Raw genomic sequence first — 15,049 nt, 5'->3', positions numbered from 1 at the left:
TATCTACTGGTCAAAATAATTTATTTAAAGTTATACACGCTTTCAAATTTTTTTAAGTTATTTGATTGCATTTTAAAAGTGCTCGTAGAGGTTTAATAAACTATTTTTATGGTCTTATGAGAGAAACTCACCTTATAAGCTTTTTTTCAGTTTATTTATTGTGTTGAAATGTAAAAAAACATTGCTGTTCAATTTTATAGAACAACTATTCTTACATATTAAAGCAATTTTTAGTAAATTAAATTAGAAACCTTTTTTACATTTTTTTAACCAAACAACTATCAAAATCTTGAGAAAAACTCTTCTCAAGACTCAAATACATTCTTCTTTCATAAGCGCTATTCAAAGAAGCCTTACTAAATGGGCTAATCCACTAAGAATAAAGAAGAAACAGGGAGATAATTAGCAGTCGTTCAAATATAGGGGAGGATATTGACATTGCTATAACAAGGTAGGGGTCCAATGTAATAATTGAAACTCTACGGGACCTCACGTGTGAAGTCTTCCTCTAAAGCTAATAGCCACACAGACCTGGTTCGCTTTACATCACATCACATCATGTCTTCAGCTCCAAAGAATCTTTCCTCTTCTTCGTCTTCTTCAAAACCCCCAAAAATCCCCATCTCTCGAAACCCTAACCCTAATCCCAACCCTAAACCCAAACCCAGACCCGTGACGTTCTATCGAGAAGACATGGCTCTCGCACGCGCCTCCCACCTCACGCGCCACCAGCTCCTCCGCCGGCGAGCTTTCTTCCTCAGGCAACTCTCCCGGTGCTACAGAGACCACTACTGGGCTCTCATGGAGGAGCTCAAGATCCAGTACAAGCAGTACTACTGGAACTTCGGCGTCAGCCCCTTAAAAGAAATTAATAATAATAATAGTAATAATAATAATAATGATAATGATGATAAAAATATTGTAGAGGGTTCTGGTGAAAATGTTAATAATAATATTAGTAATAGCAGTGTGAATAATAATAATAATGGTAATAATAATAATAACTTAAATATTAATAATAATAATAGCAGGTGTTTGTTTGTGGGTTGCAAATTGAAGGCCATGGCTTTGACAAGCTTTTGTCATCTTCATATTCTCTCTGATTCTAAGCAGAAGCTCTACAAGCCTTGTGATTACGTCATCAAGAGGTATTTTTTATATTTAATTTTTTTTCTTTTTTCTTTAGGGTTTATTGGTTTGATTTTGAATTAATTACATAATTTTTAGGGTGTGCTTTTCATTTTTTTTGGAAATTTTCTGATTTGGTTTGGGGTGTAATTTGCAATTAATTAAAAGAGATGGGTGTTTCAAGTGGTTGTTTGTGTTAAAACATGCCATGCACTCATGCTGTTTGTGGGGAAGATTTGGGATGTAATTGCTTAATTCTTTAGTGGGTATTCAGTGTTTTTAAAATATGGGTATTTTTATATCAAAAGCTTTCTATTTCTTCCTTTTGGAAAATTTCTGATTGGTTATAGGGTTTATTTTGCAAATAATTAAAAGGGCTTGTTTGTGGGTGTTTATGTTGAATTACTAAATATTTTGGTATTCCATGAAGATTTTGGTGAAGATCTAGGACATAATTGCTTATTCAGTGGGAGATTGGTTCAATATTTGACATGGTTGCTTAATTCTTATGCGGGTATTAAAGGATTTTTAGAATATGAATATTTTGTTATGAAGTGCTTTCATTTTTTTATTCTTTTGTTTGTTCTGACTTGAGTTTGGGTTTATTTTGCAATTGATTAAAAGGGTTTGTTTTGGCGTTGGTGTTTGTATCAAACACCAAAATTATGGCATGCCATGCAGATTTAGGGTAAAATTTAGGTGTATGTTTTAAATTAGGAAAGAGTTAAAAGAGCCTTGATGTACAGTTACTAGGAATTGTGTCACGACCCTGTCCTCTACCTCGACCTTATCCTCGACCTCGAGCTATGTTGCTGATCAAGATTTAATCAAAAGAAAGAAAAAAAAAGGGACAGTATACTTTAAAGAACAAGTTTTGGAATTTTCTCTGATATCTTTGTTACTCATGATCTGTAGAATTTATAAACTTAAAAATATAAGCACGACTCAGCATCAGATACCTACTAATAGCAACTAAATAGCTATCAAATACCCAACTAAATAACTAAAGAGTGGATGGCTAAAGAGTAGCTCAAAATAGCCAAACTATAGCCCACTTTATAAATACATGTTGACCAACTCAACTTAAAGAAATAAAACATTTGACTGACTCTACTTACGATATATACAAGATGACTTAACAAGTAAAATAATGGAAATCTAAAGACCATAATGCCGACGCGTGACATTCCTTCCTTGTTGAAAAGGGTCCTTGTCCTTAAGGACTAGTAAAATCAGGAAACCTTGCTTTGAAAGAGTCTTCTTCTTCCCACGTAGCGTCTGTAGCTGGAAGACCTTGCCAGTGGATTAGTAATTCACGTTGACAGCCTCTCTGGCGACTATTCAAAATCGCTGTGGGATGAGGTTGCAGAAATCCTGAATCTTTTGACATAATCGGCAAGCTTGAGTCTACCGTATTTCGATTACTCAACTGCTTCTTAAGGAGGGAGACATGAAACACAAGATGAATCTTAGTTCTCGGAGGCAGGTCCAATCGACAAGCTACTGCACCAACTCGCTCCAACACCTGATAAGGCCCATAAAAATGTGGTGAAAGCTTTTGTGACCTACACAACACCAAAGAAGTTTGTCGATATGGCTGTAGGCACAGATATACCCAATCACCAACTGCGAATTCCCTCTCCATTTTGCCCTTATCATATGCAGGCTGCATTCTGGCTTGGGATTGTTGAAGTTGAGATCTTAAGTTGTGAAGAGTTTGATCTCTAGCTGGCAATGTTTGATCTACAACCTCAACCTTCGCTGTACTTGGGACATAAGTGAGTAAGTTGGGTGCTGATCTGCCATACACCGTTTCGAAGGGGGTTTTGCGAGTAAAAGCATGTAGGCTTGTGTTATAACAAAATTCAGCCCAAGGAAGCCAGTGCACCCATTCATGAGGTTTGGAACTTGTGAAACAACGTAGGTACATCTCCAAGGTTTGATTTACAGCTTCAGTTTGCCCGTCAGTTTGCGAATGATAAGACGAGCTATAGTTGAAACTAGTCCCCTGCAGAGTAAAAAGCTCCTTCCAAAAACAATCAAGAAAGTGGAGTCACGGTCACACACAATAGAGTTTGGCATACCATGAAGCTTGAATATATTTTCAAAAAATACTTGTGCCACTTTTGGTGCCGTGTAAGGATGTGCTAATGGGGTAAAGTGTGCATACTTGGAGAGCCAATCCATCACCATAAAGAGTACTGTTTTTCCCTTTGATGGGGGTAGTCCATCAATAAAATCCATAGAAATGTCAGTCCATACCTGTGTAGGGATGGGTAATGGGTGGAGAAGGCCAGCTGGAGTTTGGTGGTCAACTTTATGGTGTTGACAAATGTCACAGTGCTTGATGTAATCTGTTAGTGTCTTTTTCATGTTCTTCCAATAAAAAACTTCCTTTAGTCTGTGGAAAGTCTTGTGAAAACCTTTGTGCCCACTACCATGTATCCCTTGGAGAATGATAGGAATTAAGTTTGAATTTGAGGGTACGTAAATGCGATCCTTAAACAACATAATTCCATCCCGATTCTCCCGTGGTCCGATAGCCTCTCCCTGTACATGTAACTAATGGACTTTCCGCAACTCTAGGTGTGATTGGTTTTCAACTTTGATGGCCTCTAACCATTGTGGCAAAGGGCTAGAGATTGCATTAAGTTCCTCTCTTCTCGATAAAGCATATGCTGCCACATTGGTCTTCCCCTTCTTGTACTCAATGGAAACATCATAGCTCATCAACTTTATTAGCCATTTTTGTTGTGGCTCAGTTGTTATCCATTGCTGCCAAAGGAATTTGAGGCTTCGTTGATTGTTCGCACCACAAAATGATGTCCCAATAAATATGGTCGCCATTTTTTTACTGCTAAAACTAGTTCCATTAACTTATTCTCTTAGGTAGACATCAAAAGGCTCTTTCCCTTCAAGGCAATGCTGAAAAATGCAATCGGTCGTTGTTCTTGCGTAAGGATAGCTCCTAACCCATTTCCTGACGTATCACATTCTACTATGAACAAAAGATCAAAGTTGGGCAATGCTAATACTGGGCCCTAGGTCATGGAATGCTTCAACACCTGAAATGCTTTATTTGCATCTTGAGTCCGAGAGAAACCATCTTTTCGTAACATGGTTGTTAACGGTGCTGTAGTTTTTCCATAATCTGCAATAAACTTATGATAATAACCAATTAGTCCCAAAAAACCTCACAAAGCTTTGACAATAGTAGGTTTCAGCCAATCCACCATTGCTTTAATTTTCTCTGGATCCACCTTTACACCTTTTTCACAGATGATATGGCCCAAGTGTTTTACTTGGGTTTGACCGAATTGGTATTTCTCTTTTTTTACTGCCAGATGATGAGGTCTCGAAATAGAAAATGCAATTCTGACATGCTGCTCATGCTCAACCCAAGTACGGCTATAGATTAGGATATCATCAAAGAATACCAAAATAAATTTCCGTAAATGAGCTTTGAAAATTTCATTCATAAGATTGAAACGCAGAAGGAGCATTAGAGAGCCGAAAAGGCATTTCTAGGAATTCAAAGTGCCCATGGTGAGTTCAAAAGGCTGTTTTATAGACATCTCGAGAAGTCATACGAATCTGAAAATATCCAAATCAAAGATCAAGCTTTGTGAAGAATTTAGCACCACATAGATCATCCAATAGCTCATCAATAATTGGGATTGGGAATTTGTCCTTCACTGTCACTCGATTAGATTAAGTGCCTTGTAGTCCACACAAAACCTCCAGCTCCCATCATGTTTTCTCACCAACAGTACCGGAGAGGAAAATGGGCTTTGACTGGGTCGTATTATTCCTTGAGATAACATCTCCTCCACCATATGCTTAATTTCTTGTTTTTGGAAGTGAGGATAACGATATGGACGAACACAAACTGGACCTACTCCAGGTTGTAGGGGAATATTATGATCATGAGTGTGTGGTGGTGGTAACCTTGTGGGTGCCTAAAACAAATCACCAAACTCGGTCAGCAAGGAATCAAATTCAACACTGGATGTTACCTCAGAACTTGTGTCTACTGTCTGACTTGGTTGGGTGGCATAAACTTGCAATAAAAATGCTTGGCCATGACTTTGCCTCAGAGTCTTAGGAATGATTTCTCCCTCAAGAGAAATAAGTCTAGAGGACGGTGATCCTTGTAGCAACACTTTTTTTCCATTTATATCAAATTGCATCTGCATTTGACCAAAATCCCATAAGATAGGTCCTAGTGTGCACAACCACTGGGCCCGCCCCTAGGACAACATCACAACCTTCTAAGGACAGTAAGAAAAAATCAACTTCTACTGTTATGCCTTGCAACGTCAGTGGCAAGTTAGTGGAGCGGCCTAGGCTTGATAATTTTCACCATTAGCAACCACCCCATTGAGTAAACATCCAATTTCAAGCCTAAGACCAGCCATTTTGGCAAGCCCGTGATAAAAAAAATTATGAGTAGAATCGGAGTCAATTAAAACTGTTAGTGGGGTTTTACCGATTCATGACTGTATACGCATGGTTTGCGGAGATTGAACCCCCGCCAGGGCATGTAAAGAGATAGTTGGCGTCTTATCTTCTTCGCAATCATGGTTGTCTTCTTCCACAACCTTTGAAAGCTCTATTTCTTCTTCAACATCAATAAGAAATAATTTTTTACACTTGTGCCCAAACGTGTACTTTTCATCACAGTTGTAGCGTAAGCCCTGTTCTCGTCATTGTTGGAGCTCTGCTTGAGAGAACTTGCATATAGGGATAGTTCGCTCTTGAGTTGTGCCTTTAGTTCCTCAACGGTTGTTGTGCCCCATTATGTGTTGTTCCGACTCAAAGAAGGAATTGTTAAATTAGTTGATCATCTTACTTCTTGGGCCTTAGTCTCATAGGTTCGCGCTAGGCCAATAGCCGTAGTTAAATTCTGTGGATTCTGAACCTATACATTAGCTCGTATCCCCTCCTTCAACCCATTGATAAAGCATTCATCTTCTTGCTTGTCTGTGAGGGTGCCAGCACGAGCTAAAAGCCTCTCAAATTGAGCCTGATAACCAGAAACAGAACTTGTCTACTTTAGCTTGCATAAGTCTCCAAAGAAATCCTCATATTCAGTGGCAGCAAACTGTGCCAACAGGCCCACTTTCATGCTTTCCCAAGTGATCGAGTGCTGTTGGGTTTTGCAACGCTGGTACCACAATTGTGCATCTTTCTTCAAATGATATGCTGTCAGCCTATCTTGATCATCAAGAGCAGTTCCTTGAAATTCAAAGAATTGCTCTGTTCTGCAAATCCATAAAGTTGGATCTTCTGAGCCATCATAACAAGGGAAATCACTTCGCAAGCTTGGGAACCACCATTCCACCTGCATCCCTGACACCACCCTGTCCTCGTGGTCCCCGATTCCTACCGACAGAACCTTCTTCTGACATGTTCAATCGGGAGTTCATTGCTAACACTAATTCTTCCATCTGTTTAATGAGCCTTTCTTGACCTGCACTCAAGCTCTCCACCTGTCCTTCAATCCGTTGAAGTTGTTGATCTTCGGCCATTGCTGGCTCTAATACCAAAATGTCACGACCCCGTCCTTTACCTTGACCCCGTCCTTGACCTTGAGCTATGTTGCTGATCAAGATTTAATCAAAAGAAATAAAAAAAGGGACAGTGTACTTTAAGGAACAAGTTTTGGAATTTTCTCTGATATCTATATTACTCATGATCTGTAGAGTTTATAAACTTACAAACATAAGCACAACTCAGCATCAGATACCCACTAATAGCAACTAAATAGCTATCAGATACCCAACTAAATAACTAATGAGTGGATGGCTAAAGAATAGCTCAAAATATAGCTAAACTATAGCCCACTATTATAACTACATGTTGACCAACTCTACTTAAAGAAATAAAACATTTGACTGACTCTACTTACGATATATACAAGATGACTTAACAAGTAAAATAATGGAAATCTAAGGACCATAATGCAGACACGTAACAAATTGCTTCTATCTGTACAACCAGAATTAGACTAGTAACATATTTGCAGAAGGGTTTTGATTGCAAAGAAGTAGAGGGTAGAGACAACTATATTGAAAAGAGGGTCGGGCTGACTTTTGGATTTTGGCGGATGTGGTAGTTTCTAATGTGTTATAATAAAGTTTTGATTTATGAATCCAATTAAAGCATTAGAATCTTTTATTAATTAGTTGAAGTATCTAATATAGCATTATTGTAGAACATTCTTTCTGTTATTTAATAAAATCATGTATATTTACCAATGCCGCTTCTTGTTTATATTTTTAATAAACATCATCTTCATTGTTTTGTTTCTTATAATTAGTGCTTTATATTGGGAGGTAATGAAGTCCTCGGCTCTTTGACTGGGATATAAGTAATTTTATAGATTTTATAAAGTGGGATAGTGTTTACAGATTTTGAATTATGTCAACAATATTTAAACAGCATGTGGGTATGGCGACTTCTGGTAAAAGTTTTACGATTGTAATCATTTAACGCCACACACATACAATTCACAAAAATTAGATGCATGTAAAAGGATGAGTGTTCAGACTAAAATTAGAAATAAAAAAGGAAAATGAATATGCAGAGTTGCTAGCCATGTAACAGTTTGAGAATTGATTATATGTTTCGCAAACAACAATCCTCAAGCCACTGATACCATCGAACTTTGAAAAGTTAGCAAAAGACTCTGTTCATTACGTTGAAGTGTAGCTTATGAATATTCAATAGTCATTTGAAAGACGTAAGTTAGGTCTTAGGAATTGTGGACAAGGTGTATGTATGTACATACATTCACTGACTCATCATACATATGTGACTCACGTGTGTACATGTTACTCTAGTTTTATGATATTATGTGTTATTACATGTTTCAAGTCTCATGCTTTAATTTCGAAGTTCTTACCGTGTAGCACAACTGATATTTTCCTATTTTGTTTGTATGTATGTAGTGCTCAGGCAGGACCGATAACTTGTGGAAAACCAATATTGAGATCCACTGTGCCTGCTCTCTGTACGGTCCACTTTCAAAAGGCCCAGAAACATGTCACTAGGGCTCTGAAGAAAGCAGGTCTTAATGTTTCCTCTTCAAGCAAGCTTGCCCCAAAGTTCCATGTCATAGTGGCAGAATACATACGTCAAATTCAAGCCTGAAGAAGAAATGCTCTAAATAAAAATAATACTAAAGTTGTTATTAAAGAAGAAACTTAAATGAGCCTCCTGGCTGGCGGTCGCAGACATGACTCAAGGTCCATGAGTGCTGGTGTAAATTGATGCAAAAAACCAAGGTGAGTTATTCAATTTGTGATTTCCTTCTGGTCTGAGACATTTAAAAATCCGCCAAACTCGAAACACATTTGTTACATTTGTGAAATTAATTGGATCTAGGTGGGATTTAATGGAAATAAGCAAATTCATGATTTTCCTAATTAGATTTTAAGGGGAAAATTTTCATATGCCTTCTGATGTTCTCTTCATGTAGTGTTTATGTACAATCAAAATGTCAAAGCTTTGATTTATTTTATTTTTCCATTATGCACTTTAGTCTTTACCATAAATGTTTAAGAAAATCTTCCTTGCTTTGTGAGGAGTTAACTTGGAAACAAAAGAAAATTGTTAAGTTTTCCTCAAAAGTTGTGATAAAAGAATGAAGATATTCACTTTGAGAGAAAGGGAGTACTTCCAAAAACGAGAAAATAGTTTAGACAGTACAGTTTGTTACTTAACATATAACTTAGGTGGAAATTACCCAGAATGCTGAATTTATTTTATTCAGACATTAGTTATATAGACATCCAAAAAAAAAAATCTAGTCATGACTATCATATTTGGTGCTTCCTTGGGTACCAAATTACAAACAATCTACTCGTGTCATTTAAACTATTCCATCAAGTATTGGTTCAATATGGTACATACTTTACTTAGCTCCATAGGCCGCATTTGGAGTGCCTTAAAGACACTATTTTTCTGCTTCGATGCTGTAATTTGCAAATGATTTTAGGTATCATTATCACATCTCATTTCAATTTGCTAGAGAGTTGTACTGCAAGGGGTATTGGCAAATATGTAGGCTATAGTTCATCAGGTGTACGTCATAATGTTTGTGCAAATGTAATAAAACCAGCCCTATGTTTACACATTGGCTCACTTATCGGAACCCACTCCCAAATTGATAGGAATTGGGTTAAGCAGTGGTCTTTTTGTGGGCTTGGGTATAATTCTACTTTGAAAACCTGCTTGCCAAAGGAGAGTGCTCAACTCCTTATAAACTATATGCTCACCCCTTTTCCCTCTCAATGTGGAATCCTAACACTCACATTTAAATATTGGAGTGCAAACATTGTTTTGACGTGCTTTCTAGGTAATTGAATTTTGAAGTTACAACACAAGGGTTAGGAGATGCAATAGAATGTGTAGAATTTCAATATTATTCTGAATCTTTGTAAGGTTAAGAGGATTCAGTATATATTGCAATTCATAATAGTTTGATTCTTGCCTACAGTGTTAAATATAGAATAGCTTGTTCTGTGGAATGATTTGGGTCTATTTGTTGAGGTTTTCAGCCTTCTTTTATTCCTAGAGTTAATGGGTTTTAGTCTTGTTAAACTTTCTAACTTCCTTTTGGTTTTCTTCATTTTACTTGTATTTTTTCTTAATAAAACAACTCATTGATACTTAGAAATTAAAATAGAGTAATATTAGGTCCATAATCCAATCTCATAATCTTCTTTCACAATCTCCGATGTGTTAGTTCGTCATTGGTTAGTTTTCAAATGGGCAGACGAGACCCATACAAGCAGGTGAGACCCATTTTGTGAGTTGACCAATGACGGGTTGCTACGTTGAGAGTTGTGAGATTGAATTGTGGACCTAGCATTACTTATTCAAATGAAAAGAAAAAAAGAACATAAAAGCTTCAGAAGGTTATGTAAAATATCCTATTTTCCTCTTTTAGAACATGAGAAAGGAAGAGTGTTGATGACAAAGCAATTCTTGTGTGACATTAAAATGTAATGGATTTTGTTTGAGAATAGGGATAAGAGGGACGAGATGCAACATTGATTGTTGGTTTTATGGGAGAAACAGTGGAGCCTGACAGTGTAATGGATGCAAAGAAAGGAAAGTGATTTGATTGTTTGATTTGAAATTGGGAAAAAGAAAAAAGTAAAAGGTTATTTGGTGTTCTGTATGATGGTTGCTGCTTGCAGAAATGATATAATGTAGTAATTCTTCCTGTACATCTTTTTTAAATATATACCTATGATTAATAAAATTTGATCTTAGGGGAATTGGAGTCAGAAAGATATTTAAATTCCGGATGTCTAGAGTAGAGAATGCCTGACTATTTTTGCATGAACTATCTTGAAACTTATGTCATTATATAGAAGAAGAAACTCGCTTGGTGGGTTTTGTACTTGCATTAATTCTAGAAATGCTATTTATTGCTAAATACTTTAGTAACATGGTTGAATTGAATGAATTCAAGGGTCATGTTTTTGCAAGAAGTTAATTGGGTCATGTTTTATCCAAGTTGAACCGAAACAACTAATGACTGTTCATTTGCTCTGATTTTTCAGGTGTTGACGTTTGAGTATCAGTATAAGGCCACCACATACTGGCATATATATATATATATATAGTAACCCACATATATATGCCAGCATGGTGTGTATCTACAATTATGTGAGATTATGACATCTTTTATGCTTCTACTTCACGCATTTGGCTTGCCTACTAGGCGGGGATAAACTCGGCCAAATTTCCGGCAACCCTGCTGTTTAGCCTTTGAAAGCTGAATCTCGGTGTTATTAGCTCTAAGCCTATATATATATATATATTGATGTATTATGGAAACTTTGATATGCCATGCCTTTGTATAATTACTAGAGCTTGTAAAGCAGCTGTTAAAACAACTCTTAAATCTTAATAGTTTGTGAAAATTTGAGTGTTGGTGTATGGACTTGTATTATCTACTGTAACATGATGCATTATCTACTGTAACATGATGCAAACACGACACGAATATTTGTTAGATGTAATTTAAATTTAAATTTTAGATAAGTGTTGTAGAGAGAAAATGGGTGCAAAAAGTAGTTTAGATTCATATATTGGTGTGTAACTTGGATATTAACCCTAAGTTCGCTCTCACACATTTTCATCTCTCTTAAATCTCAAATTTGTTCACATAATCAAAACAATTCATGTTAGTTCATGGACTATAACAATACTAACCACTCAAATAAAGTAAACAAGAGGACATTCTGTTAGAATTTTAATTATTTTAGAATTCTTTAATTGTGATTGGTCCTACACTTTTAATATAAAGTGAATGGGTAACTGCTAATATGGATTATAATAAAAGTTTCATGTGGTTGTCATTGTTTTAAAACCCGGACTGGAGGGTAAACCGTTTTGTTGTCCGGGTCACGGTTCAATCGGTCCAACCGGTTGGACCGGTCAGTTGGACCGGTGACGTCAGCAATATTTTATTTTTAAAAAATTACATATTAACCCCTTAAATCTTAATATATTACAAAAATTTCCCTAAAAAAGTTTAATTGGTCCCTAAAATTTTTATTTATTCCAAAAATACCCCAATAAAATTACCAATTAATCCCTAAACATTTGATATATCTTCAAAATACCCCTATAAAATTACAAAGTAACCCTCATAATTTTAAAATATTTCAAAAACCCCCCTGAGACCTAAACCGGACCGGAGAAGTTACCGGTTCACGGTCCAACCGGTCCGACCGGCCGGTCCGGTCCGGTTTTTAAAACAGAGGTGGTTGTGTCTCTTGGATAGTTGTCTTTGATAGAAAGACAACTGTATTTATAAAGAAGATTTTATAGGTCCACATTTGACGCAATTAATTCATTTATTCCCAAAAACCATCGCTCTGAAAAATTGCAGTCAGTGTAAGACTTTGTATTCTGAAGTGACTGAAGCAAGAAGACTAAAACAACAATTGATATGGCTGGAGGTTTGTAAATTACTTTCGCAATATTCCATGAGTATTTAACATATTTATAATTGATTATATTATGAACTTTTATATGAATGTTAGAATATAAATGTTTTACATTTGGTATTAGAGCCTTTATTTGAATCTCTGCCTAGCATGAAATTGATTGTTGCAAATTTGGATAATATTGCATAAAATTGGGATTTTTCCAATTAAAACCCGTACTGTAAATCAAGCATAACTTTTATTATAAATAGAATCTATTTTCGATTTTGGTGTCATTGGAATCCTTGTTGAAAAAGCTTTCCAAAGATATATTATTTGTTAAGAACGGAGTTATAGTTGCAAAGTTATGTTAGTTTAAAGTTTTTGTTAAAAATTGTCGTTTGGGTGTTTTTGGTAGCCATTTATGGCACCGATTTGGGATGAAAATGTCATTTAGGATGTCATCGACATAGGTCATACGTCCACATTCAAGTTTCTCCTCTAAAACGTCGAAAAAATGGCCAGAATTGGGCTGTTAAAATCTGCAAAACAATGGGTTAAAAGTTGCAGAAAACGGGTTAAGAAGAACCGGCCCAATTGGGTAAACGGGTCAAATCGACCCAATCAAGGATAAACGAGTCAAACTGACCGATCAAAGGTCAAAACGGATCAAACCAACCCAGAAACCTGATGGGTGTACCCGACCTAGTCAAGATGGTTAATGACTCAAACCGGGTCAACGAACTGGTCAACGAGTCAGTCAGGTCAACAAACCAGTCAACGAGTCAAATCAGATCAAATGGGTCAAATCGGGTCAACGAACTGAGTAAAAGGTCCTGGTCAAATTGGTCAAACATACCCATGTTGACTTATGGCGCGCGTGCTTGCGTCAGGCACATGGAGGTGGTGTGTTTTGGCGCGTGTTGCCTTCTCAGGGCGCATGGGGATACGTGGCTGCGCTTGGTTTAGTCACGATGGCGCGTGGGAGTCGGTGACAACGCGTATGATGGTTTTTATGTGATATATTACTTTGTTAGGCATAACTAATGTGTTATTCTTGAAGTGATTTATGTTATGTTGTATTATATGCAATAATTCATGTTATAATTATTTGGTGTTTTATGATCGTATATATTTGATTAATTTAGTGTAGCCACAACATCTAAGTTATAATAATATATGCATTAAGTAATATTAATTATGATCATATTAAAGTTAATAACATCGTTTTGTAATTAATCATATTAATATAATCATTTTACTCACAGGGAGTGTTATATTTTCATGATTAATTAGGGATGAAATAGAAATTATTCTTGTTTCTTAATTAGCCCACAAGTATTATGAAATATTAATAATTTTTATTTTCATCGTTAAAGGATAATGAATCATAATATGTAATGTCTTTACCCACGAGAGATTTTATGATATGTCGATTCATTTATGATTTATTATTTGTTTTACATTGGTAAACTTATAATTGTTGTTGATGGTTTGTGCCTTATAATTTATTTAGTAAGCATGTATGTTGATATACCTATAGTTGATCAAACTTTGATAATGGTTGAGGATAAGGTTTTTTATTTAAATGGTGATAACTACAAATCCTGGAGGGAGGTTGTCCTTCTTCATTTAGGGTGCATTGATCTTAACTATGCTCTTCGTAAAGAAGAGCCACCTACACCTACATATACTAGTTCTCAGGCTGAGATTGCTTTGTATGAACGATGGGAGTGATCCAACCATTTAAGCATGATATTTATCAAATCTCACATTACGAGTAGTATTCGTGGGTCGATACCGGAGTGTGAAAATGTCAAGGATCTGATGGATGCAATTCATGCTCAGTTTGAAACATCAGACAAGGCATTAGGTAGCATCTAAATGAGTAGATTGACATCCATGAAACTCACTGGTATTAAAGGAGTTTGTGAGCATATTATGAAAATAAGGGACATCGCTGCTCAGTTAAGATCCCTTCAGATGGTGATTAATGATGATTTCCTGGTGCATTATGTCCTAAACTCTCTCTCATCTCATTGTACTCCTTTCAAGATATCTTATAACATACAAAAGGATAAATGGTCAATCAATGAGCTTTTGACCATGTGTGTTCAAGAGGAGGAGAGACTGCTTTAGGAAGTGAATGAAACTGCACACCTGGTGATAGGAAATGTCAAGTACACTTCAAACAAGAATAAGAAGTGGAAGGGAAAAGGCAAGCTGCATGAGGTTACAAGAAAAGGAAATAAGGACAACATCAAGTGTTTCTTCTATAAAAAGAAGGGACACGTGAAGATGGATTGTCCTAAAAGAAAGGTCTGGCTTGACAAGAAAGGTAACCTCATATCTCTTGTGTGTTATGAATCTAATATGATTTGTGTTTCACATAATGATTGGTGGATTGATTCTGGTTCTACAATCCATGTTTCTAATACCATACAAGGTTTTCTGGATCAAAGGAAACCGTTGGGAAGTGAATGCAGCATCTATTCGGGAAATAGGATGCCTTCACGTGTTGAAGTTGTTGGAACATTTAGACTTATTTTAAGCACTAATTATATTTTGGATTTGGAAAAAACCTTTTATATTCCTAGTTTTTCTAGGAATTTAATTTCAGTTTCTAAACTTGTACCTTGTGGATACTCTTTCAACTTTTATGGTAGTTCTTTTAATTTAATTAAGAACTCATCTATTGTTGGAAATGGTACTAAAATTCATTTAAGTGATGTTGTTCCTTCACATGATAGTATTGGTATTAAACGTACTGTTATGAATGTAAACTCTTCTTTTTTGTGGCATAGGAGATTATGACACATCTCCATTGATAGGATTAAAAGGTTGGTAAATGCTGGAGTTCTTGAAGCTCTTGACTATACTGACTTTGATACTTGTGTAGACTGCATTAAGGGAAAACAGACTAACAAATCCAAGAAGGGTGTCAGGAAGAGTTCTGAACTTTTAGAGAT

General features: G+C 36.2%; 1 protein-coding gene across 2 annotated transcripts; it reads left to right on the top strand.

Moving 5' to 3' along the window:
• The first annotated feature begins 512 nt into the window (after positions 1-512).
• LOC116142602 (INO80 complex subunit D-like) lies at positions 513-11,111 on the top strand. Of its 2 annotated transcripts, none has more exons than XM_031428027.1 (3): positions 513-1,148; positions 8,082-8,417; positions 10,707-11,111. In XM_031428027.1, exons 1-2 carry the CDS (start codon positions 559-561, stop codon positions 8,281-8,283), a joined length of 792 nt encoding a protein of 263 aa, XP_031283887.1. In that variant the 5' UTR covers positions 513-558; the 3' UTR covers positions 8,284-8,417; positions 10,707-11,111. The 2 variants fall into 2 exon arrangements, with proteins under 2 accessions (XP_031283887.1, XP_031283888.1); XM_031428028.1 differs by lacking the exon at positions 10,707-11,111 and adding an exon at positions 10,164-10,664.
• Positions 11,112-15,049: the final 3,938 nt, after the last annotated feature.

This window comes from Pistacia vera, unplaced genomic scaffold (assembly GCF_008641045.1).
Source record: "Pistacia vera cultivar Batoury unplaced genomic scaffold, PisVer_v2 Contig413, whole genome shotgun sequence".
Taxonomy (NCBI): Eukaryota; Viridiplantae; Streptophyta; class Magnoliopsida; order Sapindales; family Anacardiaceae; genus Pistacia; species Pistacia vera.
Note: the sequence above shows the minus strand (reverse complement) of the source record. Positions and strands in the feature narration are given on the sequence as shown.

Excerpts from the sequence above, each read along its gene's own strand:
- LOC116142602 (XM_031428027.1), top strand. The coding sequence starts at position 559 with ATGTCTTCAGCTCCAAAGAATCTTTCCTCTTCTTCGTCTTCTTCAAAA. Across the intron at positions 1,149-8,081 it reads TGTGATTACGTCATCAAGAG|TGCTCAGGCAGGACCGATAA; the intron begins GTATTTTTTATA and ends GTATGTATGTAG.